We start from the raw sequence: 27,686 nt of genomic DNA on the forward strand, positions 1-27,686 counted from the left end.
GGCTGCGCCCCTCACGGTGTCGGTCAGGTCGTCGGCGACGTAGAGTAGGACATGGGACACTAGCCGGCTCACGGGAGTCGAGCTCCCACCGTCTCCCATGCCCTACTCTTCCTCGTTGGAGCCCGTAAACCGGACGGTGCCAGTCGACGTGAGGTCAATGAAGGATCCTTCCTCGAAGAAGTCGACGTCCACCACGACACAGTTGTGTCGCCCGCACGGGTGCACCCTACGGGGGCGCGGGAGAGTGTGACTCCGCATCTCCAACATCCACCGTCGCGAGGGCCTTCACCACATCTCGTGCCTGCTGCCTCGCCCCGCGGGCACGCCACGCCATGACATCATTTGAAGACGACCATGCTTCTTGCTCAGCGGGCCAACGAAGGGGTTGCACTTCCGACATGGGGTTCGGACGCCACACAGACCGCACCGCCTCCGGTGAGGCAGCAACGCCGGATCCAAGCACCGGTTGTGCGAACGCAATGGATTCCCGGCGTTGCAAGTCCGAGCGATGTCGTCGTGCGGTCGCCTCCCGGAAGCAGCGGAGTGCAAGCCGGACGGCCATCTCCTCCTTGGGGTCGCGTGGGACGAGCTCGTGGTCGACGGATCTAGAGGTGAAGGATTCAGATCCGCTGCCCGTCATGCCGGAGGTGAGCTTGGGTGTCGGATTGGAGTGGAGGGGAGTGGAGTGAAGTGGCTAGGGTTTGGTGCGACGAGCGGATAGGGACGAATATATTAAGGTGGATACGGGCAGTGCGGGTCACACAGGCGTACTCGGGCGCGCGTGGGCTCCCCATATTCGCCACATATTTGAGCTGGAAATGAGGGATGCCAGTCAGTCCGTGCGTATGAGGCCGATTTGAGGGATCCGTCTGGATCGCTTTTTCGTGACCGATCAGTGATCGAATGGTTTGTCCGTACGTTTAAGGAGGATTTAAAAGGTCCGGTTGTAGATGCTCTTGCTATACATAAAAAATCCTGTCGACAGACGCAATAGTCGCCACTAAGCAGCTGCAGGTAGGCGCAAGACAGCTATTTTCCGACTACAACTCGAGGATAAATACAGTTTTCCGCGGGGGACGTATCTGCGAAAACGCCGAGGAATCCCACTCCCCCCTCCTCTCCCTCTCTTCCTCCCCTCGAGGCGCCCGTCTCGTCGCTTTGCTCCCCACGAAAGAATTCTAAATTCTTGCTTAACAAAACGAGAAAGCGGATCCTGTCCTTCGTGGGATCCGCATCGGTTCTTGCCCTCGCCGCGTCGAATCCGGCAGCTCTTCTTTGCTCCCCTGAATCCCTCCGCCGCCGTCCACTGAGCCGGCGGTCGTTGGGATCTTGCGTCGGGGGGCGATCCAGCCGGGGGCGGAGATGGCCGGCGGGAAGGAGCCGATCGAGGTGAAGTTCCGCCTGTTCGACGGCACGGACATCGGGCCCAACAAGTACGACCCCGCCACCACCGTCACCGCGCTCAAGGAGTTCGTCCTCGCTCGGTGGCCGCAGGGTGAGGCCGATCGACCTCCCTCCCCCTCCCCTGTCTTTCCTCCGCGCATATATACACACGCCCGTCTCCGCTTTTGACGCCATATGTTTCGGGGGGAGGTTGCTTGCGCGGTCGTCTCGCCCCTCGTGCCCTCTCTATCGGTTTCTTGATCCGGTATGAGAATCCCTGTGCAGATGGTTGGGTCTGGATCTGGGAGCCATCAAAGCCTTTCCCTTTCGCGATAAAACACAGTGATTTGATCAGGTTGTTCCGTGGGTTGCGTGATTCTTCTCTTCTTTGGCCAGTTATAGGTAACACGCCTCCAGGTAACCGAGGCTTTTAGAAGTCTCCTTACCCGTAAGTAGCAAATACTAGTATGTTGACAGGCAGAGAGTAGATATGTCAGTACATCTACAAGTTCTTGCATTTTCTTTAAGGAACAGACAGAAGACTTGTTTTTGCTGTATTTGGTACTACGCGTATGGTGATGGTATTTGTTGCTACTTGCTAGTCCTCTGGAAGAATTTTGGATCTCTGACTCTGTATCTTACGATGCATGCTCAAACATGTGATGACAGGACCATTTGAGGAGGCTGTTTGTCTGCCTTCTTATCCTCTTGGTGTCCTTGGATACTATCCTGGTATTTAGTGGTCCAGTCTCAATTCTGAACTACTTGGTGTGAAGTCCAGTCGGTGCTTTTATAGAGGCAGGTCTGGCTGGGTTATGCTCGTAACAGTAAATTTGGAGAGCGTTTAAGCACGAGTCTGGACCGAAATGTAGCCACATGGGAAGTACCAAATACCAATGGTCCAAGCGGCAGATTTGTTATGATGTGCACATTTTAATTGTTTGTTTGGTAATCGAACAAGAAACACGAGCTGTTTCTGCAGAAATTGTCATTTGGTTAAGTTTCCTCAAAACCCGGCGGCCAGGAAAGGAAGAATTAGTGGCAGCAGGAAGCTCCAGTTCGTATTTGCCTGCATATAGATTAATAATAGGAAGTGGGGTAGCTGACTTGGGGGAAGTGGTTGTACAATCCCACTACTCAGGTGGTCCTCATGAACTTGAAATTTTGTTCCTGTTTTGTCTCTAATAATAGAATGTTCCTCCTACATGTTCTTTTGGTATCTAGAAAAACATGGATTGGTTGATTATTGTGACATGTTCACAGTGGAGAAGGAAAAAGATGTATGTCTCTTTTGTAACATATATACAAGTGGGTCCTTTGAGGATAAGTACGCAAAATGGTACATAACATGCAGATGACCATGCCTCAGAAGGCGAGTTTACCTTGTTATGAGATGCATTGAGTTAACACTTCCGGGCTTTTGCCCTTTCACTTCTCTGAATACTGTTGTTGATAATTTCAGTCTTCTAGAAGCTTTATGGAATATATCAGCTCTCTGTGTTAATAGTGTCTTTTCACAATCTTTTCGACAGATAAAGACATTGTTCCAAAAACTCTCAATGACGTGAAGCTCATCAATGCTGGAAGGATACTTGAGAATAACAAAACTCTTGCTGAGTCTCGAGTCCCAGTAGGAGAAGTTCCAGGAGGTGTGATCACGATGCATGTTGTTGTACGCCCTCCCCAAAGTGACAAAAGTGGTATTGCTTTGATTTTCCTCTTATTTGTTCGAAGTCCATTTCTTTCTATGTTTGATGATCTCACTTGGTTTAAGACCCAAAGGGTTGAAACTCTATTATGTGTGACCTGAAAGAGAATTCTGACTATTGTCTCTCCGAAGAAGTTGTCATCCACCCTTTTGTCATTCTAATAGTCCTACTCCTAAAGCATTAAGACTTGTAGTGTTTAACCCGTTGTATATCTCTAGGTGTACATTTTTTTCTATGTTGCATATCAAAATTCTCAGTCGTGACATTGTTTTCGCCTCGCTTAGTTGATCCATTACTCGATGCTCAGTTCTGTCAGAAATGTTGTCATTGAAATAACTAGCAGTTTATGCTTCCGATGCTTTTTCTGCTCATTGTCAGAATGAGATTAGATGACTACTTGTTGCATGCTATTCGCATTGCTGCTGCTATCTGATGTCTTGTGGTAATCCATAGTGTGTTGATGTTAATTTAAAGGGCAACTATACGGACATGCATTATTACACTCCAGCGTTTATACATTTGTTTAATTTGCTTTAGCATTGTATATAGTTCCATCTGATTTGTTTCTGATATATGTAGATCCTTACAATGTGCGGTCGTCCTTTTTTTCTTTCCAGATAAGCACCTCTCGAATTCTCCCAAGCAGAACAGATGTGGGTGCACGATATTGTGACGCTTCGGTTCAGCCCGCGTTGTGTATTTCTGTATATTGGTGCCATCCATCCATGCTCACAACGATTGCAAGTTTTCACCCTAACAATTGATTCTTGCAAGCCAATTCTTGAAAAGCCTAGAGGCGGTAACTTAACACCCACATATATTTCATCTCTGCTCGACGGTAAGGTTTGGTTACGGCAGGGGCCCTTCCACATATCCATGTAAGCTGTAACGAGTATGCAGGAAAGTCAAGAGCTGGGGTACTCGCTGTTGTTTTTAAGATGTAGACATTGTGTAGTGACGTCGTAAAATGAGGTTCCACTTCTTCTTTTTTGCTTCTACATATATACTCGTATAGTATTTGTTGAGATTTTTCCCACTGAGTTGCTGATACTACATATATATATATCCGTTATTATAATGTAATAGGGAAGTGATTTCTGTCCAAAAGTGTAAAGGGGATATGTTGGACTGACGGAAAGCAGTTTGTATGTGTGTTTTGGTTCCTCTGTCTGTAGCTACGCCGCCGGCTGTGGAGCAGTTGCGGTGTCAGAATGTGCTGGACCATGCCAGCGGCAACCGCTGGTCGGGCTGTCGACCATGGTGTCGGTTCGGCTGTAACGTCGACCAGCTACCATCTGATTGAGCAAAGAATTGTGACAGGCTGGCTGACGATGACGGGATGATAACATGGCCAGTTTTCTTGTTTCTTCGGCTATCCATTTTTAATGGCCATGAATTAGGAAAAGGTTGAAAGTTGGTAGTGCCTTTTTTAGTCTTCAACCACTGCGCAACACTAGAGGCCCCATCTGGATCGAAGGAATTTCCTAACCCATTTGGTTAAGACAATGCAACCTCCAAAGAATTATAAACAAGGAACTGGAACTGACACCTTGTTGCTTTTCCGCAACCTCCAAAGAACCTATACAAAACGCAGAAATGTTCATATAGTCGACATGTGGTAAAATACTCAAAAATGTTGAGCAATTCAGAATTTTTCATATATGGCACTTGTGCAAGCATAAAAATTGGAACAGTAAAGCCATCTTTTCTCAAGCAAACAAAAGAAGGACAAACAATAAACACCACACATGCCATGCCAAGGCATCAGCAAACAAAACATCTGCAGGTGACAACTGAATGCCAGCAATACGAAAGAAACATAACATATGCAGTCAACAATAATTGAGTAGATCCAGAGATACGATCATAAACATGGAAGGCGCTCGTTTAGCCATTTAGTCAAATGAAGGGAACATGGTTGATTGGCGGCCATCCAGTTTGCCACAAACTCATAATACATGAAAATTCTTTAGTGCACCTGACCTCGCAAAAAGGTAAATTGGTACACAGGTAGCGTCCTTCCACAAATCTTTGGGCAACAGGTATTCTAGCTATAAGGGGAAAAAAAAGTATAATCCTGGCTGCAGCTAAATGTTCAAGCTCCAGTCGTAAGGCTGATACGAGACCTTCAGTTGAGTGTTTGCAAGCAGCTCCAAGAATTGCTCCGATGCTGCAGGCTCGAGATAATTTGCTGCATGCTTCAGCACTTCTGTCTCATTCTTACCAAAGTCTGTGTTGTACCTGGAAACAATCCAGAACATGAGTTTTTGAGCTGCATCTCATTTTACCAGGATCTGTGTACTTGTACCTTACAATCATTTGGAGCATGGGTTTCCAAGCTTAAGATATTGAAAGCATTGCCATATTGTAATGAGATTTTACATTATAAAGTGATACTCATCTTCTCAATTATTTGCTACTGTTATGATTTTATCACAGTGCATATCAGGTAAAATTAACCAAGTTAATATTTGGGCATGCACTCTAGTTATATAACTGTATAACAAATGTATGATCATCTGCAATTCTGTCATGTAGTAACACGGTAACGCATTTGTTATTATCTCACACAGGATAAATGGTCATCACATCATCAATGTACTCATTAAAACCACATTCCCTTAATTTGTTTGGCATTGTGCCGTTCAACTTGTATTTCTAGCGACCGGACTAAATGCGGCATAACCACCTGCACATGCCATCATGGCCTTCAAATTATTGGATAAAGCGTTCTCAATAAGTATGTCTTAGTTATTCTTCATTAGTTATATAACCCTAACAGGGCAAAGCACACAGTTCATATCCATAAAAATTAGCAGCATCCTGCTATATTCAGTTGAAATACACGCAAAGTAATCATAAGGCCACATGAGTGTTAATGCACGACGTGGCTAAGGGCCAGTTCTTTGGGCAAAGCACACAGTTCTAGAATAAGCTGGAATAAGCTACCCCCTACCCAGCTTATTCTAGAAGCCCAATCAAATTTATTTTTTTAGAAGTCTACTAATTAAGACTTGACTAGTAGGCTTCTAAAAAAAAATATTTTTGGTTGGGCTTCTAGAATAAGCTGCCCCCTACCCAGCTTATTCTAGAAGCTCAAAAAAGCCACCAAAAGAACTGGCCCTAAATGGGGTTGATCAACTATTGTGACACATATTTGGATAGGAGTATTAGCGTTACTTTGGGCTATATGGCAAAAATGATATGGTCTTTAACAAATAAACTAAGATTAATTTTTTGCAGGTAATCTACAAGGCCACTACTTGGATCCGTATGTGGTCATTACTCACTCCTGCGGAAGCCAGCATTTGGTTACTGGGTCTACCCAATGGGAGATGGTAGCTCGGAATATCTACAACCGGTTTGAATGACGGTGCAGTAATAGGCTAGGTGTTTAGTCATCTCGTCCTATTTCTGCCGGTTGTGGCATTTTACATCTTTATGTTTTCATTTGTTTTCATTTTAGTTCGGACAGAATTTGTACTTGACCACAAAGATTGTTGGATCTTTTGCTTAATATAATATGGCTGCAGCATCATTCTGATGCAGAGGCCGGGGGATATCCTCCTTATCCAAAAAAATGAGTGTTAATGCACCATACAGAGCGCTACAAGCTTAGATGCCAGCTTTGTGGAGGATTACTCGTCATATATTCATATCCAACTTAACCAAGGGCAAATTCAAGTAACCAAAACCATGCAAACATTATAGAGAACTATGTCACTATGACGCACAAGAACAGCCCCAAATCAGACAGGTATCCTAATCTGTCTCCAACTCCAACTAATGTTAGATCACCTATCATAAAACTTATCTAGCTTATGTTTCGAGCAGCTCTAGGGCAAACTTGTACCTACAGTAAACTGTTTTCTGAAGTCAGTAGTACTATCGAGCATGTCAATGTGCTAGATGTTCCAGTACATAACTCAATTAAATGCATTCTCATTGTTATACTACGAATTCTGGTACGGAACAGTCACACACTACACTACTAAGCAAGAACAGTAGATACTCAAGAACGTATTGGTAAAGCAAGAATATCAATCATTTTATCGTCTTACCATCGCAAGATCTTGCTTACAGATGCAACCTTTGCTTCAGGATCAACAATCAGTCCTCCATTCCTTACAAAATCTCGTGCAGCTTCCATTAACTCTTTATCAATATTTCCCGGCGAGTAACACCGAAGTGCAGGTCCAGATTTGGTACCACATACCAAAGCAAAGTGAACAAGAGGTTCAGGGTATGATAGGGCCACCTGCAGTTACAAACAAGGAAAAAGAAGGAGGTGAGAATTTATATCGCTGAAAAATTAGCATCATAAATTTCTGTGTGACATTTTAGAACCCAAGAATTTATTAGTTCAAAATGACGGTGTTTTAAGTAGAATATCCAACTAATATTGTAGTGCTGCTATAGCATGCTAACAGTTGTGTTCATTGATTTGGCAAGTAGGTAAAATGCAGATCATTTGGCGCCAAGTTTCTATATATAGACATTTTGACTTTCCTTGGCACCCGTCCATTGCAAGTACAAAAAAAAGGCAGCCCGATGCACACGGCTCCTGCTTGCGCAGGGTCCGGGGAAGGGTCCGACCACTTTGGTCTTTTGTACGCAGCCTTTCCCTACATTTCTGCAAGAGGCTGTTTCCAGAACTCGAACCTGTGACCTCATTGTCACAAGGCAACAGCTTTACCACCGCACCAAGGTTTCCCTTATTTCATATACAACCTTCCAAAAAAATCCATTATCTTTGATATGGCTTTCTAGAAACATAAAAAAAAAGTAAACATATAATGTTAACACAGTAGGCCTTGCCTTTTATATTCCTTCAGATTTCCGGGAATTGATTAGAGTTCCAAAACTCAGACTACAAGCCCTAGGCCCTACATAAGTACTACCTCCGTCCGGGAATACTTGTCCTAGAGATGAATGTATCTAGACTTATTTTAATTGTAGATACATCCATTATATGTATTTTTAGGACAAGTATTTCCGGACGGAGGGAGTACTAGGTAAGTTTCAATCATTTCTTCCGAAAAAAAGTAACATGTGTAGAACGAGTTATGCCTTTTATATGACTGATGTAAAGGACTTCCACAATCAACTAGTACACACTATGTTGGATAATACTCACTCACATGTACCCTTGCACACATGCAAACCAATATTATGCTGCACCGGATATTAAAGTATATCAAGATGCATTTATGAGAAAAGAGACCCATGTTATTTGTTTGGAATGGAAGGTCGAGATAAGTTGTTTATTTCTTGCAAACAATAGGCAAGCTCGAAATAATCTCCGCCACACTAATGTTTGGCAATTTTTACAGGCACTACCGCAGATCAAGCAGGTTCCCTTTAAGCTGCTGCCCTCTCTAGGAAGAACTGCGGATAGATTGTATGCCCTAGAATCTAAACAAGAAAAACACATTCACGAGTTTAATTCTTGGAACACATCTGACTGAACATGTAGTTTGCTGCATGCATATCTTAAGAAGCATAACTTGATATAAGAAAAGTATATAACACGAAAGCTTCAAGACAAGGGACATGAGTGCAGGTATCATCATGAGTTCATGACAGGACAGATTTTTAGTAAACAGATACATATGTGTTCCCCTTTTTTGGACAGGATCTGCTTTGTTCACCTTGGATCTTTGGTCTTTCTGTCCAAAAGGTTTCACAAGATTGTATGGTGGCCTTTGGTTGCCACGTAGAATGCCATTTTCAATAGCTGACAGTGAATAGGCACATCCACCAATGACATACTTAAAATCTCCAAAGAACTTTTTCCTGTCCAATGGTCCAGCAGGATGGCCACATGTCACTAACGCGTGGATAGCCATCATATTGTACAGATTTATGAAGAAAGCAAGCTTTTCTTCACGTGACAGGTCACTAGTTTCCACCCTCTGAAGCTCCTCAGTTGTTCTAATATACCTGTACAAGATATACGAGGTTCGGGCAATCAAGACATGAGAACGAAGTTATCAGTTATCAGTCTACTTACAGCATGTGCTACTGTACATTTATAATAGAAAGCAAAAAATATAGAGAGATATACTCAGGTAGCAAACTGGAGTTTACTGATCAAATTATGAACTTAAACATATCCATCGATTAAAAGATTATCAGAAATAGTCAGAACAAGCAATAGATTATCATTCATTTTAGTATCTGCACATAAATAATACATGGATTATGCAGTTCCTTGTCTTCTGCATATACTTAAGTATGTACATGTGCTAACCTTTTAAATTCCTCACAAGCCTGGATGCTTCTGTAGTCAACATGTCTACCATCTTCAGATACATAAGCCTCGAAAATGGCACAAGACAACTTTCTCAACCTTGATGCGATTTCCACCATAGGTTTTGGTGCAACATCAATGATGCCCCTGGGGATGTTGTAACACTGTGTCATAATAACAGGATCATGATCTAGGAAACGATACGGCTGATTTCCATCTTCAAAGACATTTTCACTGCAATAAAAGCGGTGTATTAATAATAATAATCTCCAAATATTCCAACCGATGGAGACAGAAATAATAGAAAGAATAATATCGTAAGATCATTTCAAGAGCTTACTCTAGAACATGACGAAAGAAGTGTTTGCTTGCAAGCTTTCTTACAAATTCCACTGCCTACATGGATAATATGTATCCACAAAATGTTAAGAAATGTGACAGTACAGTAGGGAACATACAAAACAGATGTGTGCTTTCCTAAATGTGAAATCCTTTCCAAAGATCTGCTATAAATAATGCAAATTTGCCATAATATTCCTAAATTAAATTAGCCTCAAAAGTCAGACAAAACCAAGACTTGTGTTGTTTAAAAACCACATGGAAGTGCTAGATATATCATGGCTCGAAAAATAGTCAATAGTAAACATTTTACCTCATCTCTCTCCAAATACTGATCTTCTGATATAAAATCAACAGCCTCACTACCAGGAAAGCAGTTACTAAATCTTCTCATTTTGTAAAACCTATCCTTCGGAGTAATCGACTCTCTCATTTTTCTGACGATGGTTGCCAACTCATCCATTTTCCCACATCCAGATTCATCATCTTCTCCAGGTAAAGGAGGCAAAGGAGCAGCAGATGAGGGCTCATCATTGAGAAGAACACCAGTTTTCTCATCGAGTATGCCAGACTCCTCCATTTTCTTCAATTCAGTTAAGCCTCCGATCAGCAGGTCATTGAAATACACTTTTGGTACTATGGATGACCCAGTATTCTTTTCCAACTCCAACTTCCTACTAGGGAATATATCAATGTTAATCTCAACATACTTGAGTCTTTGCTGATGCATGAACAACCGAACCATTTTGCAATCTTCACATCCCAGTTTTGTGTATACGATAATCTGCCCTTTTGCTATTGGTTGCTCTGTCAAACCAGGCACATTTGCATCCACAGCTATCCCAGTTGTAGAAGTAACAATATCTCCTCCAACTTTAATCAAGTTCAGTGGATTCCATGTGCTTCTTTCCTCGGATTTCTTCTGTACCTCTTTTGGTTTAATTTCAGAATCTGAGACGGTCTTCTCACCATTGCCACTTGCTGAACCATCATTCTTGTCACCTTCAACAGGAAGATCATTCTCATCCTTTCTGCCAGATAGGCGGCGTATAAATGTTGACACTGCAATGGCTCCTTTTTCCTTGACAAAATTCCCGATTGCAGCAGCTCTTTCATTGATCACAGACCCTTGCTGACCTTTTGGATCAAGCTCCACAGACTGATCAGAAGAACGCCTCAACTGTTCCATTTCAGGAATCTCAGTTCCATCAAAAACTGGATCTTCGGATTTTTCTTCTTCAAGAATCTCTTTGACAGTATGGTCTGAATCTATAGGTTCCATGGCATCAGGGCTTCTACTTTTATCCATCTGCTCATTGAGACCCTTTTCTGGATTATCTTTCCCTTCTACCTCATCGCTTGAATTCTCACTCGTTGAATTTACTGTTTCTTTTACATTCAACATTTCTGTTTTCTTTGACAAATCCCCTTCAACTTCACCCTTTTCTCCAGGATTAGGGGACTCTTCACTGACAGAAGTTTTTAACACATCCTTGTCCCCATCCTCCATGTCGCGAGGAAAGCTTACCAATCTGCAAAAACAGCCTTAAGTAAGAAGCTTGTGCATGCAAGAAACTGTAAATTTGTACACTAAAAATGGCATGGAATGGATGGAAATACAATAAATAAATAAAAATTCTGCTGGATATTCTTCGGTTAACAAGCCAAATAAAGGAGAATGTCAAGGACATGTGGCACAGTGATCTCTACCATAATACGAGTATGACACAAACTTTATGGGACAGGGGAATGCTCGCATTTTTCATATGTCATAGACCAACACAGCGCATATCCCAGAATGGAATGAACTGTTATGCAAGTCTAATTTGCATAGAAGGCATTTATTTATTCATTAGCTCCAATAAATTTCACATGGCATGGTTACAAATCAGCAACTCATATGAGTATGGAAGTGAATGCTTCTAGACTTTTAACGGCATAAACAAACTAGATAGGGTAAATATGTAATGATAAAGATTTGCCACCCACTATCTCAAGAAATGGATACATAATAGAACAGTGAAAAACGAAAAGGCTTTGTTGTGCATGATGAACTGTAAAATATGCACGCAATCGATCGATAATCGTTAGCAGCAAGGGCAATCGAGCAATGTCTTCGCAAAAACTCTGCTCCCAGGACGATGAACCATTAAGCGTGGGCAACTAGTACCCGACTGATTAACGCTCCGGATGCAAAAAACGTCGTAGTACCCAATAAATCACGGGACCAAACGCCAGTACATCAACGTTATCAATCTGGCATGGCAAAGCTGTCATTAGCCAGTACTAATCCGCGCCATCACCGGACCTCTAGACATATGCACGGCGCTAGGCATGTGCGCACTCGAATGCATTTACAGGTTGAGATCTCACGCGAGACAAACCCTCCGGATTAATCGCACGCGGCGTTTGCATTTCCGACAATAAACCCGCACCTCGCCGCCCCCAGACCGCTGTTCTCAAACATCGCTGGATGGACACACTGAACCAAAACAACCAATCGGCGCACAGCCAACCCGCCGAGCTCGCGGACGACCGACACCACGACGTGATAAACCCTAGAGAAACCTCCCGCCGAACCGCGGCGGGCGCGAGCAGGGAACCGGCCGGGGGGCATCCCTCGCTAGAAGCACCACCGATTCGAACCATCCGGCGACCAAAACGTCGGGACACGACATCGAAAAAACGGGGGAAACGGATTCGAACCTGAACCCGGGAGATCTCGAGCCGATGGACGGAGGCGACGACGGGAGTATTGACTGCTGCTACTTCCAAAACCAAGCCAGGGCGGAGGAGATTGAGCGGCCGGGCGAGGCGAGGCGAGGCGGGGAGGGGGGGAGGAAGCGGGCGGCGTGGAGAGCGAGAGGAGGTGGATTTTGACTGGGGCGAGAGGAGGGGGGAGACGGGAATGGAAATCAAATGGGACAGCGGCGGTGGAGTGGAGAGGAGAGGAGACCCGGGGGAGGGGGTGCTGCGCGTGCGTGTGGGTGTGGGTGTAGGAAGCGGGAACACTGGAAACGGAAGGGGGAAGGAAAGAAAAGCGGAAAAGGGGCCCGGGGCGGACGTTTCTGACCACGTGGGTCGGTCGACGCAGCGGTCTGTGGACCGGCGGCCGGCGGTGGGCTTTGGCCCTGTTTGGATATTCTAACTTGGCTAGAGGTTAGAGTTAGTTTTTAACTTTAGTCTAACCATGAACTAACTCTAGCCTTTGATGGTGTTTGGATGCAAAGGTTAGTTTGACAATAAATGCACTTTTTTCAATCATGTGTATCTTTTAACCAGGATTTGTTGTGGCCAGCTTTTGTGTAGGCCTGGTGCGGCCGGCGGGGCGAGCAGGGCGAGCGCGGCCGGCGGGGGCGAGCAGGCCGAGCGGGGACGAGCGCGGCCGGCGAGGCGAGCAGGCCGCGCGGGGCGAGCGCGGCCGCGCGGTGCGAGCGCGGCCGGCGGGACGAGCGCGGCCGGCGGGCGGAGCGGGGCGAGCGCGACTGGCGGGGCAAGCAAGGCCGGCGGGGCGAGCGCGGCCGGGCGGGGCGAGCAAGGCCGGCGGGGCGAGGGCGGCCGAGCGGGGCGCGCGCGGCGGGCGGGGCTAGCGCGGCCGGGCGGGGCGAGGGCGGCCGGCGGGGCGAGGGCGGCCGGGCGGGGCGAGGGCGGCCGGGCGGGGCGAGGGCGGCCGAGCGGGGCGCGCGCGGCAGGCGGGGCTAGCGCGGCCGGGCGGGGCGAGGGCGAGCGCGGCCGGGCGGGGCGAGCGCGGCCGGGCGGGGCGAGCGCGGCGCGCGGGGCGAGCGTGGCCGGCAGGGCGAGCGCGGCAGGGCGGGGCGAGCGCGGCGCGCAGGGCGAGCGTGGCAGGGCGGGGCGAGCGTGGCCGGCGGGGCGAGCGTGGCCGGCGGGGCGAGCGCGGCCGAGCGACGTGGGATGATGGAGAGGAAGAGATCTGATGCGGTCAAAATATTATTATTTTTACCTGTCCATCCCCAACTAGCTCCAATTAGCACCTCTTCTCAAGGCTAGTTTTTTTGATGGGTTAGTTTGCATCTAACCCAAACTAGCCCATGTGTTTGAATACTTTGGGAGCTAGTTCAGCTCAAACTAGCTCAAACTAGCTCTAGCAGTGGGATCCAAACAGGGCCTTTGACGGTGGACGTGGCGTGGCGTGGCGTAGCCGCCCACAGACGCCCACCGAATACTCCCTGTGTTGCGATCGTGCTGGAACGGGGTCTGATGTTTGTTTTGACGGAGAACTATGGACGCTTTTGGTAGAATTGGACTGATTCGTGAAGTCTAGCTAAATAAGGTTGGATGACGTAAAACAGACACAAAACTAACATCTGCATTTAGTTTGCTTGTCTGCATACACTCTATGTTGTATGAGGTGTCATAAAAGCAGGCTATCTGATCGTCCGTTTGTATACGCGCAAACACACAATCTGTTGTTTGGTGGCATGCAACGTATGTTGTGTGATAATCTCTTCGACGCGGTGGTGAGGTTACCAGCACACAGGAATAACACACATAAACAGAACATAATATTAAGCGGATAGAAATATTATGCCATAATTAAAACATGTCGGTTACTAGGGACAATGTTTTGTCTATGTATCCACACATGTAGTTGTTTTTCCAATCAATACAATTATAGCATGCATAATAAACGATTATCATGAACAAAGAAATATAATAATAACTAATTTATTATTGCCTCTAGGGCATATTTCCAACAGTCTCCCACTTGCACTAGAGTCACTAATCTAGTTCACATCACTATGTGACTTTAGCGAATCCAACACCCATACAGTTCTGGGGTTTGATCACGTCTTGCTTGTGAGAGAGGTTTTAGTCAACGAGTCTGAACCTTTCAGATATGTGTGTGCTTTACAAATCTCTATGTTATCCTGTAGATGCTGCTACATGCCATTTGGAACTATTCCAAATGACTCCTCCACTATACGATTCCGCTTTACTCCTTAGAGTTATTCGGATTAGTGTCAAAGCTTGCATCAACGTAACCCTTTACGACGAACTCTTTAATCACCCCAATAATCGAGAAAATATTCCTTAGTCCATTAGTTACTAAGGATAACTTTGACCGTTGTTCAGTGATTCAATCCCGGATCACTCTTTGTACCCCTTGACAGACTTATGGCAAGGCACACATCAGGTGTGGTACACAGCATGGCATACTTTAGAGCCTACGACTAAGGCATAGGGGACGACCTTCGTCCTTTCACTTTATTTTGCCTTGATCGGGCTTTGAGTCTTACTCAAATTCACACCTTACAACACAACCAAGAGCTCCTTCTTTTCTGATCTATTTTGAACTCCTTCAAAAACTTGTCAAGGCATGCATTTCATTGAAAGTTCTATTTAGCGTTTTGATCTATCTCTATAGATCTTGATGCTCAATGTTCAAGTAGCTCTATCCAGGTTTTCCTTTGAAAAACTCCTTTCAAACAACCATTTATGCTTTCTATAAATTCTACATTACTTCCGATCAACAATATGCCAACCACATATACTTATCAGAAATTCTATAGTGCCCCCACTCACTTCTTTGGAAATAAAAGTTTCTGATAAACCTTGTATAAAACCAAAAGCTTCGATCATCTCATCAAAGCGTATATTCCAATTCCGAGATGCTTGCACCAGTCCATAGAAGGATCGCTGGAGCTTGCATACTTGTTAGCATCCTTAGGATCGACAAAACCTTCTTGTTGTATCACATACAACCTTTCCTCAAGGAAACCGTCGAGGAAACAATGTTTTGACATCCTATGTGCAATATTTCATAAATAATGCATCAACTGCTAACATAATTCCAACAGACTTTTAGCATCGCTACAAGTGAGAAAGCCTCATCATAGTCAACTCTTTGAACTTGTCGGAAACATATTTGCGATAAGTCGAGCTTTTCTTAATGGTGAGTTTTCACCATCATCGTCTGTCTTCCTTCTAAAGATCCACATGTAATTAATAGTCTTATGACCATCAAGTAGTTCTTCCAAAGTCCATACTTTGTTCTATACACGGATCCTCTCTCGGATTTCATGGCCTCCAGCCATTTGCCGGAATCCGGGCCCACCATCACTTCTCCATAGCTCGTAGGTTCATTGTTGTTCAACAACATGACCTCCAAGACAGGGTTACCATACTACTCTGTAGTAGTACGCGACCTTGTCGACCTACGAGGTTTGTAGTAACTTGATCCGAAGCTTAATGATCACTATCATCAGTTTCCACTTCAATTGGTGTAGGCGCCACAGGAACAACTTCTTGCGCCCTGCTACACACTGGTTGAAGTGACGGTTCAATAACCTCATCAAGCTCCACCACCCTCACACTCAATTCTTTCGAAAGAAACCTTTCCTCTAGAAAGGACCCGTTTCTAGAAACAAACACTTTGCTTCCGGATCTGAGATAGGAGATGTACCCAACTGTTTTGGATATCCTATGAAGATGCATTTATCCGCTTTGGGTTCGAGCTTATCAGACTGAAACTTTTTCACATAAGCGTCGTAGCCCCAAACTTTCAAGCAACGGCAGCTTAGGTTTCTCCAAACCATAGTTCATACGGTGTCATCTCAACGGAAATGCGTGGTGCCCTATTTAAAGTGAATGCGGTTGTCTCTAATGCATAACCCATAAACGATAGTGGTAATTCGATAAGAGACACCATAGTATGCACCATATCAAATAGGACGCGACTATGACGTTTGGACACACCATCACACCATGGTGTTCTAGGTGGCATGAATTGCGAAACAATTTCCACATTGTCTTAACTATGTATCAAAACTCGTAACTCAGATATTCATCTCTATGATCATATCGTAGACAGTTTATCCTCTTGTCGTGATGATCTTCACTCTGAAATAGCTTTAAACTTTTCAATATTTCAGACTTGTGATTCATCAAGTAAATACTCCTGTATCTACTCAAATTTTCAGTGAAGTAAGAACATAACGATATTCACTGGTGCCTCAGCACTCATTGGACTCTACACATCAAAAATCTATTACTTCCAACAAGTTACTTTGTTGTTCCATCTCACTGGAAAACGAGGCCTTCAGTCATCTTGCCCATGTGGTATGATTTGCATGTCTCAAGTGATTCAAAATCAAGTGAGTCCAAACGATCCATCTGCATGGAGTTTCTTCATGCGTTTATATCAATAGGTATGGTTTGCATGTCTCAAACGTTTAAAAAATGAGTGAGTACAAAGATCGAGCAACATGGAGCTTCTTCATGCATTTTATACCAACATGACTCAAGTGGCAGTGCCACAAGTAAGTGGTACTATCATTACTACTTTGTATCTTTTGGCATCAATATTATGAACATGTGTAGCACTACGATCGAGATTCAATAAACCATTGAAGGTAATTATTCAAGCAAATAGAATAACCATTATTCTCTTTAAATGAATAATCGTATTGCAATAAACACGATCCAATCATGTTCATGCTCAACGCAAACACCAAATAACAATTATTTAGGTTTAACACCAATCCCGATGGTAGAGGGAGCGTGCGATGTTTGATCACATCAACCTTAGAATTACTTCCAACACACATCGTCACCTCACCCTTGCTAGTATCCTTGTAATCCGTAGCTATAACTTCGAGTTACTAACACTTAGCAACTGAACCGGTATCTAATACCCTAGTGCTACTAGGAATACTAGTAAGGTACACATTAATATCAGGTATATCCAATATACTTTTGTCGACTTTGCCAGCCTTCTCATCTACCAAGTATTTAGGGTAGTTCCGCCTCAGTGACCGTTCCCCTCATAACAGAAGCACTTAGTCTCGGGTTTGGGTTCAACCTTGGGTTTCTTCACTAGAGCAGCAACTGGTTTGTCGTTTCACGAAGTATCCCTTCTTGCCCTTGCCCTTCTTGAAACTAGTGGTTTTACTAACCATCAACAATTGATGCTCCTACTTGATTTCTACTTTCGCAGTGTCAAACATCGCGAATAGCTCAAGGATCGTCATATGTATCCTTGATATGTTATAGTTCATTACGAAGCTCTAGTATCTTGGTGGCACTGACTTTGGAGAACCGTCACTATCTCATCTGGAAGATCAACTCCCATTCGATTCAAGCGATTGTAGCACTTAGACAATCTGAGCACATGCTCAACGATTGAGCTTTTCTCCCTTACTTTGTAGAGAAAGAATTTTGTCAAAGGTCTCTTACCTCTTAACAAGGGCACGAGCATGAAATCCTAATTTCATCTCTTGGAACATCTCATATGTTCTGTGACGTTCGAAACGTCTTCGGCGCCTCAATTCTAAGTCGTTAAGTATTACGCACTGAACTATCACGTAGTTATCAAAAACATGTATGTCAGATGTTCGCAACATCCACAGACGACGCTCGAGGTTCAGTCCACCGAGTGGTGCATTAAGGACATAAGCCTTCTGCGCAGCAATGAGGACAATCCTCAGTTTATGGACTCAGTCCGCAAAATTGCTACTATCATCTTTCAACTAAATATTCTCTAGGATCATATAAAAAACAGTAGAGCTACAGTGCAAGCTACAACATAATTTGCAAAGACCTTTTTGACTATGTTCATGATAATTAGTTCAATTAATCATATTACTTAAGAACTCCCACTAAAATAGACATCCCTCTAGTCATTCGAGTGGCGCATGATCCAAATCCACTAACACAAGTCCGATCATCACGTGAGTTGAGTTTAGCTTCAATGGTGAACATCTTCATGTTGATCATATCAACTATATGATTCATGCTCGACCTTTTAGTCTCTTGTGTTCCGAGGCCATGTCTGTACATGCTAGGTTCGTCAAGTTTAACCCAGGTGTTCCGCGTGTGCAACTGTTTTGCACCTGTTGTATGTGAACGTTGAGTCTATCACACCTGATCATCACGTGGTGTCTCGAAACGACGAACTGTCGCAACGGTGCACAATCGGGGAGAACACAATTTTATCTTGATGTTTTAGTGAGGGATCAACTTATAATGCTACCATCGTTCTAAGCAAAATAAGGTGCATAAAAGGATTAACATCACTTGCAATTCACAAGTGACATGACATGGCCATGATCTTGTGCTTCTTGATCTCCATCACCAAAGCACCCGCATGATCTTCATCGTCACCGGCGCCACACCATGATCTCCATCATTGTGACGCCATCGAGGTTGTCGTGCTATCTATGCTATTACTACTAAAGCTACAACCTAGCAATATAGTAAACGCATCTGCAAGCACAAACGTTAGTTTAAAGACAACCCTATGGCTCCTGTCGGTTGCCGTAGCATCGACGTGCAAGTAGATATTTAACTATTACAACATGATCATTTCATACATCCAATATATCACATCATGTCTTTGGACATACCACATCACATGCATACCCTGCAAAAACAAGTTAGACGTCCTCTAATTTGTTGTTGCATGTTTTACGTGGCTGCTATGGGTATCTAGTATGATCACATCTTACCTACGCAAAGCCACAACGGTGATATGCAAATTGCTATTTAACCTTTCCCCAAGGACCGCCTCGGTCAAATCCGATTCAACTAAAGTTTAAGAAACAGACACCCACCGGTCATCTTTATGCAACAAGTTGCATGTTAGTCGATGAAACCGGTTTCTCGTAAGCGTACGAGTAAGGTTGGTCTGGGCCGCTTCAATTCAACAATACCGCCGACTCGAGAAAAGACTAAGGAGGGCAGAAAATCGAACATCAACACCCACAAAAACTTTTGTGTTGTACTCGATTTTTCATCTACGCATGAACCTAGCTCATGATGCCACTCTTGGGGAACATTGCATGGGAAACAAATTTTTTCCTACGCACACGAAGACCTAACATGGTGATGATCATCTACGAGAGGGAGATCGGATCCACATACCCTTGTAGATCTCTAAGCGGAAGCGTTAATAAACGCGGTTGATGTAGTGGTACGTCTTCACGTTTCGTCCCACGAATCATCCCACAATTCGTCGCATGAACCGTCTCGTGATCCGTCCCGATCAAGAGCCGAACGGACGACACCTCCGTGTTCCGCACACGTACAACTCGATGACGATCTCCGCCTTCTTGATCCATCAAGAGAGACAGGGATGTAGATGAGTTCCCCGGCAGCGCGGAGATGCTTCGGTGGTGGTGGTGATCTATTCCTGCAGGGCTTCGCCCGAGCTCTGCAGAAAACCGATCTAGAGGAAGAACTACGATCTAGAGGAGAGGGCAGCACGTGGCAAAAGTTGTTTCTAAAAAGCCCTAAACCTCTAGTATATATAGGAGGAGGGAGGAGGCAGCCTTGGCGCCACAAGGGAGACTCCCTTGGGTTGGCCAAAGTGGAGGAGGGAGGAGTCCTCCTCCAACTCCACTTGGATTAGGACTCCTTCCTTAATTTACCACCTCTTTTGGATTTTCCACTTTTTCCTCATGGGCTTTCCTTGGATGACTTTCACAGCCCACTATGACTTATTGCGCATCCAATAAACCCATGTGGACCCCTTGGGGCGTGGTGGGCCCACCCAATGGGCCCCGGAACCCATTCGTCACTCCCGGTACAGTGCCGGCAATGCCCGAAAACCTTTCGGAATCCAACTACCAACTTCCTATATATCAATCTTCGTTTCCGGATAATTTAGGAACTCCTCGTGACGTCCGAGATCTCATCCAGGACTCTGAACAAAACTTCGATCACCAATACATATAACTCAACTATACCGAAACGTCACTGATACGTCTCCAACGTATCTATAATTTTTTATTGTTCCATGCTATTATATTATCAACTTGGGATGTTTTATATGCATCTATATGCTATTTTATATCATTTTTGGGACTAACCTATTAACTCAGTGCCCACTGCCAGTTTCTGTTTTTTTTCGTGTTTTTGACCTTTTTCAGATAAGAATATTAAACGGAGTCCAAACGGAATAAAACCTTTGGGATATTTTTTTTCCATAACAGAAGGGATCCAGAAGACTTGAGAACCAAGGCAGAGGGCCACGGAGGAGGCCACGAGCCCCCTAGGCGCGCCCCAGGGGGGCGCGCCAAGCAGGCTCGTGGGCCCCCCTTGCCTCCTTTGCCCTACCTCTTTCGCCTATAAATTCCCTAAAATCCCCAAACCAACGGAGAGAGCCACGAAAATACTTTTCTGCCACCGCAAGCTTCTGTTTCCGCGAGATCCCATCTGGGGACCGTTCTGGTGCCCTGCCGGAGGGCGATTCGGACACGGAGGGCTTCTTCATCAACACCATTGCCTCTTCGATGATGCGTGAGTAGTTCACCACAGACCTTAGGGTCCGTAGCTAGTAGCTAGATGGCTTCTTCTCTCTCTTGGATCTTCAATACAAAGTTCTCCATGATCTTCATGGAGATCTATCCGATGTAACTTTTTTTGTGGTGTGTTTGTCGAGATCTGATGAATTGTGTGAAAGGACGTGGATGTTGCCTAGAGGGGGGGTGAATAGGCGCTTTAAAATAATTACGGTTTAGGCTTGAACAAATGCGGAATAAAACTAACGTTTAATTTGTCAAGCACAAAACCTACAACAACTAGGCTCACCTATGTGCACCAACAACTTATGCTAAGCAAGATAAACAATTAAGTGATAACAAGATATATGACAATAAACAATATGGCTATCACAAAGTAAAGTGCATAAGTAAAGGGTTTGGGTAAGAGATAACCGAGGCACGCGGAGACGATGATGTATCCCAAAGTTTACACCCTTGCGGATGCTAATCTCCGTTGGAGCGGTATGGAGGCACAATGCTCCCCAAGATGCCACTAAGGCCGCCGTAATCTCCTCATGCCCTCGCACAATGCAAGATGTCGTGATTCCACTAAGGGACCCTTGAGGGCGGTCACCGAACCTGTAGAAATGGCCAACCTTGGGGGCGGTCACCGGTACCCGTACAAATTGCTCGGGGCAATCTCCACAACCTAATTGGAGACCACGACGCTTGCCCGGAGCTTTACACCACAATGATTGAGCTTCGAGACACCACCAAGCTTCTAGGACACCAAAGCATCCACGAAGAACAATATCTAGGGTACTAAGTACCAAAGGTAATAAGCTTCTCAAACTTCACTTCCACATATCACCGTGGAGAACTCAAACCAATGCAACTAATGCAATGGCAAGGGCACACGGAGTGCCCAAGTCCTTCTCTCCCAAATCCCACCAAAGCAACTAATGCTAGGGAGGAAAATGAGAGGAAGAACGAAGAAGAACACGAAGAACTCCAAGATCTAGACCCAAGGGGTTCCCCTCACTTAGAGGAGAAAGTGATTGGTGGAAATGTGGATCCAGATCTCCTCTCTATTTTCCCTGAAGAACTAGCAAGAATCATTGGAGGGATTGAGAGTTAGAAAGCTCGAAGAAGGTCAACAATGGGGAAGAACACGAGCTAAAGAGATAAGGTTCAATGGGGAAGAAGACCCCCTTTTATAGGTGGGGAAAATCCAACTGTTATGCTTCACAGCCCGCACAGAGCGGTACTACCGTTCGGTAGGTTCACCAACCATGCTGAGGCCAAAACGGATGCGAAAAACAGTCGATAGAGCGGTACTAGAAAATTACTACCGCTCCGGGGGCGGTACTACCGGTGGCACCTGGAGCGGTACTACCGTTGGATACTGAAACTGTTGTAACTTTCGCATACAGACTCCGAATTCAATGAAACCAAGTTTGTTGGAAAGCTAACGACATGGGCTAACGCAATCTTGATAGAAATATCAATAATAAGCAAGTGATAAAGTCCCATAAGAAAATGGTGAGAACCCTTCTTCAAATAAGACCGGTAAAAACTCCCAACATCGAAAACATCATAGAAGATGCATATGGACACCGTTTTCGATGAACTCGAGCTTGTCATGAAGATGACCATAAGATCTAAAACTCACAAAGAGAAACACCAAACAAGAACCAAGAAGTATGATGCAAGGATGCAAATGGTCTAAGCTCTCAACGAACGATATGATCAAGCTACTCACTTGAGAGCCCCCCTTGAAAGTACGACAATCTATCCTAAAACAGAAAACCTATCAAGGGCAAACCTATACCTTGCACCTCGTCCTCTTAAGCTAGATGACGATGATCTTGGCTTCCTCAAGATGGACCACCTTTCTTGATTGCGTTGGCTTGGTGAAGACTAGTTGATTGCTCCCCCATACACACTATGGGTGAGCCGCTCTTTAGCATATCTTCACAAGTCCATTGCCACCACAATGGACGGCAAGCATCAAGCATGATATATTCGTGCTGATCTACTTGAACTTGCACATCGCAATCTTGATGACGATCACCACTTGACGTCATCCTTCATGGGTTGTATGAGATCTTCCTTTTTACGCAAGCCCATGGAAGCACACCTAACCCCCACATAGAACTCTCACAAAGACCATGGGTTAGTACACAAACACGTAATGGACGATGCTTACCATACCATGGGATCACTTGATCCCTCTCGGTACATCTTGTACGCTTTGTGTGTTGATCATCTTGATTTACTCTTTGTCTGAGATCTTGATCAACCTTGTGTCTCTATGACCATTCTTTGGATAATACCTTGAATACCATCTTGGTCATCATATAAACTCCTTGAACCCAACAGATGGACTTCAAGAAGTGCTTATGGACAAATCCTATAAATATAACTTAAGACAACCATTAGTCCATAGGAATTGTCATCAATTACCAAAACCACATATGGAGATATATGCTCTAACATTGTGGATTTATGATCAGATTATCTATGAATATTATTTGAGTCTCCTCTGATTTCTTATATGCATGATTTCGTATCCTTGTAATTCTCTTCGAGTTATGGGTTTCGTTTGGCAAACTTGATCTATAATTCTTGCAATGGGAGAAGTGTTTGGTTTTGGGTTCATACCGTGCGGTGTCGTCACCTTGTGACAGAAGGGGTAGCGAGGCACGCATCGTGTTGTTGCCATCAAGGGTAAAAAGATGGGGTTTATATCGTATTGCATGAATTTATCCCTCTACATCATGTCATCTTGCTTAAGGCGTTACTCTGTTGTTATGAACTTAATACACTAGATGCATGTTGGATAGCGGTCGATGTTTGGAGTAATAGTAGTAGATGCAAAAAGTATCGGTCTACTTGTCTCGGACGTGATGCTTATATGTATGATAGTTGCCTTAGATATCGTCATGACTTTGCGCGATTTTATCAATTGCTCGACAGTAATTCGTTCACCCACTGTAATACTTGCTATCATGAGATAAGCCTCTCATTTTCCTCTCCCCCACTTCTAAAACAAAATTCACAAAAATATTTGCCTTTCTTTATTTTGCCTTTTTCGTTCGCCCCTTTCTTTCGCTTACTTTCTGTTTGCTTGTGTGGGTTAGTCTACTTATCCTTATGGCTAGTCCTATCGCTATGATCATTACTCCCGAGAGCGAGGTTCTTAACTTTAAACAAAATGAGGGAGAAAACTTAAAAGATGCTTGGTATAGAATTTGCAATGCTGAGAGTAGATCTACTCGTAAGCAATCTACTACCGTTCTACTTCGCAGTTTTTATGTGGGTATTTCCCCTTGGAATAGGTATGTTCTTCACACCATCATAGGCGGAAATTTCTTGGGTAGCCATACCGTTGATTCTTATGGTGCTTTAATAAATTTGGTAGGCTCACCCCCACTCATGGTTAATGGAACTACCTTAACTTTGGAACATGTGATGCGTAGGCTGGATATTATTGAAAATAAAGTTGCTACGATAGAACTCATTGAAAATTTGGATAAAAATATCCACAATCAAATCACTCAATATGGATCCAAGGTCGGAATGACTTTGAAAAATTTAAAGGAGAAGGAACCCATAGTTAACGAAAAACTAGATCATGATTCCGCTAGAATTGGCAAACTAGAGGATGTTATAACCAACTTGGGTTCCGCTTTTGCTGCTGTTCATAACACTCCAAATTTTGCCGACAATAAGCCACTAAGATTGTTTATGTTCCTAAAAACAATGGTGAACCATCTAGTAAGAGAGATGAAGATCTTAAAATGTTGAGTGTTCACCCTACCTATCTTGATATCTTAAAAAAACCTATCATCACTAATGATTATCTTTGTTGCCTATCTAGGAGTATAATTATTGATAAAATTAAAGAAATCCCTAGTAATGATGATGGTATGAGTGGTTTGAGCACTAAAGATGACAATACTTGAATCTATTGCCTTACGCCTAGCTAAGGGCGTTAAACAATAGCGCTTGTTGGGAGGCAACCCAATGAATAAATTTATTTTTGCTTTTTTACTTTATGTTTTGTTGAGTCCACGCCATCATGATTCTGTTATGATTGTGTTTTTTATGTTTTAATTAGTTTTTGTGCCAAGTAGAACCTTTATAATTAGTTTTGGTGATAGTTGTTTAATCATGTTGAAAAAAGACAGAAACTTTGTGCTCACGAAATTATTTTCAATTCCTATCCAGAAATAGATTTTGAGTTGATTCTTTTTTCTTCTGATTGATATGCAAATTCCCTAATTTTAGTAGGTTTTTCAGATTTTTTGGGATAGCAGAGGTATACTAAATATACAGATTGCTTGAGACTGTTCTGTTTTTGATAGATTCTGTTTTTTGTTGTGTTGATTGCTTATTTTGATGAAACTATGGTTAGTATCGGGGGTACGAGCCATGGAGAAGTGAGAATACAGTAATATAACATAAATTTAAATGTAAATTAAGTTTACGACAGTACCTAAAAAGTTGGTGGTTTGTTTTCTTATGCTAATGATATCACGAGTTTCTGTTTAAGTTTTGTGTTGTGAAGTTTTCAAGTTTTGGGTGATGTTCTTATGGACAATGGAAGAAAGAGTGGAAAGAGCATAAGCTTGGGGATTCCCAAGTCATCCCAAGCCAAATTCAAGGACACCAAAAAGCCTAAGCTTGGGGATGCCCCGGGAAGGCATCCCCTCTTTCGTCTTCAATCCATCGGTAACGTTACTTGGAGCTATATTTTTATTTACCACATGATATGTGTTTTGCTTTGAGCGTCATGTATTATAGGAGTCTTTGCTTTTTGTTTTATCACAATCATCCTTGTTGCACACCTTTTGAGAGGTACATGCACTCATCGTGAATTTGTTAAAATACTCAATGAGCTTCACTTATATCTTTTGAGTTCGGCAATTTAGCTCCCATGTGCTTCACTTATATCTTTTGAGCTAGACAATTTAGCTTGCATGTGCTTCACTTATATCTTTTGAGCTAGATAATTTTGCTCCCATGAGCTTCACTTATATCTTTTGAGCTAGATAATTTTGCTCTAGTGCTTCACTTAAATCTTTGTAGAGCACGACTGTGTCATATTTTGTAGAAATAAAAACTCTCGATCTTCACTTATATCATTTTGAGAGCGCTCTCTCTAAGTAACTTGGTAATTGGCGTGTGTTATGAAATCAGTCCTAAATATGATAAGCATCCTAAGAGGATATAATAAAAACTTTCATATTCAAGTGCATTGATTAGTAAGAGAAGTTTGATTCCTCACAATTAGTTTTGAGATATGGATATGGTAATATTAGAGTTATGATAGTAGGGCGTTGTGAATCTAGAAATACTTGTGTTGAGGTTAGTGATTCCCGTAGCATGCACGTATGGTGAACCGCTATGTTATGAAGTCGGAGCATAATTGATTTATTGATTGTCATCCTTTGTGTGGCGGTCGGGATCGCGCGATGGTTAACTCCTACCAACCCTTCCCCTAGGAGTAAGTGTTTAGCACTTTGTTTCGATTACTAATAAAACTTTCGCAATAAGTATATGAGTTCTGCATGACTAATGTGAGTCCATGGTATAGATGCACTCTCACCCTTCCACCATTGCTAGCCTCTCTAGTGCCGCGCGACTTTCGCCGGTGCACAAAACCACCATATACCTTCCTCAAAATAGCCACCATACCTACCTATTATGGCATTTTCATAGCCATTCCGAGATATATTGCCATGCAACTTCCACCGTTCTGTATCATGACATGTGCCATCACTTTCATATTGCCATTACATGATCGTAAGATAGCTAGCGAGATGTTTCAACGTCATACGCTAAGCTAGATCGTTGCACATCCCGGTACACTGCCGGAGGCATTTCATATAGAGTCATTATTGTTCTAAGTATAGAGTTGTAAGTAAATAAAAGTGTGATGATCATCATTATTAGAGCATTGTCCCATGTGAGGAAATAATAAAAGAGGCCAGCGAAGCCCAAACAAAAAAAGAGGCCAAAGATGCCCACCAAAAAAAGGGAAAAAATGAAATGAAAAAAAGGAGGCCAAAGAGCCCAAACAAAAAAATGAGAGAAAAAGAGAGAAGGGAAAATGCTACTATCTTTTTCCACACTTGTGCTTCAAAATAGCACCATGTTCTTCATGATAAAGAGTCTCTTGTTTTGTCACTTTCATATACTAGTGGGAATTTTCATTATATAACTTGGCTTGTATATTCCAATGATGGGCTTCCTCAAAATTTCCCTAGGTCTTCGTGAGCAAGCAAGTTGGGTGCACACCCACTAGTTTTTATTTTTGAGCTTTCATACACTTATAGGTCTAGTGCATCCGTTGCATGGCAATCCCTACTCATTCACATTGATATCTATTGATGGGCATCTCCATAACCCATTGATACGCCGACTTGATGTGACCATCTCCTCCTTTTTGCCTCACAACCTCCACCACACTCTATTCCACCTATAGTGCTATATCCATGGCTCACGCTCATGTATTGCATGAGAGTTGAAAAAGTTTGAGAAAGGAAGAGTGCGAAAACAATTACTTGGCCAATAGCGGGGTTGTGCATGATTTAAATTCGTTGTGTGTGGATGATGGAGCATAGCCAGACTATATGATTTTGTAGGGATAACTTTCTTTGGCCTTGTTATTTCAAAGGGATTATTCCATCTGTGCCCCCAATTCCTTAGTTGTGCTCAGTTTTCCCCACGCTTCAAACTTTTGCTCACTTTTCCCCTCTCCCTTAGCTGAAA

At 43.6% G+C, this 27,686-nt stretch overlaps 2 protein-coding genes across 2 annotated transcripts; one reads left to right on the forward strand and one right to left on the reverse strand.

The window, feature by feature from the left end:
• Positions 1-1,072: 1,072 nt before the first annotated feature.
• Positions 1,073-4,250, forward strand: LOC123413285 (membrane-anchored ubiquitin-fold protein 3-like). The gene is made up of 3 exons (XM_045106225.1): positions 1,073-1,495; positions 2,916-3,083; positions 3,710-4,250. Exons 1-3 carry the CDS (start codon positions 1,363-1,365, stop codon positions 3,763-3,765), a joined length of 357 nt encoding a protein of 118 aa, XP_044962160.1. The 5' UTR covers positions 1,073-1,362; the 3' UTR covers positions 3,766-4,250.
• Positions 4,251-4,951: 701 nt separating this feature from the next.
• Positions 4,952-12,655, reverse strand: LOC123413284. Its single transcript, XM_045106224.1, has 7 exons — positions 12,391-12,655; positions 9,998-11,216; positions 9,686-9,741; positions 9,346-9,579; positions 8,744-9,035; positions 7,154-7,350; positions 4,952-5,333 (listed from the first exon to the last, which is right to left on the reverse strand). The coding sequence occupies exons 2-7, from the start codon at positions 11,192-11,194 to the stop codon at positions 5,180-5,182; spliced, it is 2,130 nt and encodes a 709-aa protein (XP_044962159.1). The 5' UTR covers positions 11,195-11,216; positions 12,391-12,655; the 3' UTR covers positions 4,952-5,179.
• Positions 12,656-27,686: the final 15,031 nt, after the last annotated feature.

Source organism: Hordeum vulgare, chromosome 7H (assembly GCF_904849725.1).
Source record: "Hordeum vulgare subsp. vulgare chromosome 7H, MorexV3_pseudomolecules_assembly, whole genome shotgun sequence".
NCBI classification, from domain to species: Eukaryota; Viridiplantae; Streptophyta; class Magnoliopsida; order Poales; family Poaceae; genus Hordeum; species Hordeum vulgare.

What these genes read in the sequence shown, in the direction of transcription:
- LOC123413284 (XM_045106224.1), bottom strand. Translation starts at nt 11,194, where the DNA reads ATGGAGGATGGGGACAAGGATGTGTTAAAAACTTCTGTCAGTGAAGAG. An exon ending in AGTATTTGGAGAGAGATGAG is followed by an intron (nt 9,742 to 9,997) that starts GTAAAATGTTTA and finishes TTATCCATGTAG; the next exon opens with GCAGTGGAATTTGTAAGAAA. An exon ending in TTCTTTCGTCATGTTCTAGA is followed by an intron (nt 9,580 to 9,685) that starts GTAAGCTCTTGA and finishes CTTTTATTGCAG; the next exon opens with TGAAAATGTCTTTGAAGATG.
- LOC123413285 (XM_045106225.1), top strand. Translation starts at nt 1,363, where the DNA reads ATGGCCGGCGGGAAGGAGCCGATCGAGGTGAAGTTCCGCCTGTTCGAC. An exon ending in CCTCGCTCGGTGGCCGCAGG is followed by an intron (nt 1,496 to 2,915) that starts GTGAGGCCGATC and finishes TCTTTTCGACAG; the next exon opens with ATAAAGACATTGTTCCAAAA. An exon ending in TCCCCAAAGTGACAAAAGTG is followed by an intron (nt 3,084 to 3,709) that starts GTATTGCTTTGA and finishes TTTTCTTTCCAG; the next exon opens with ATAAGCACCTCTCGAATTCT.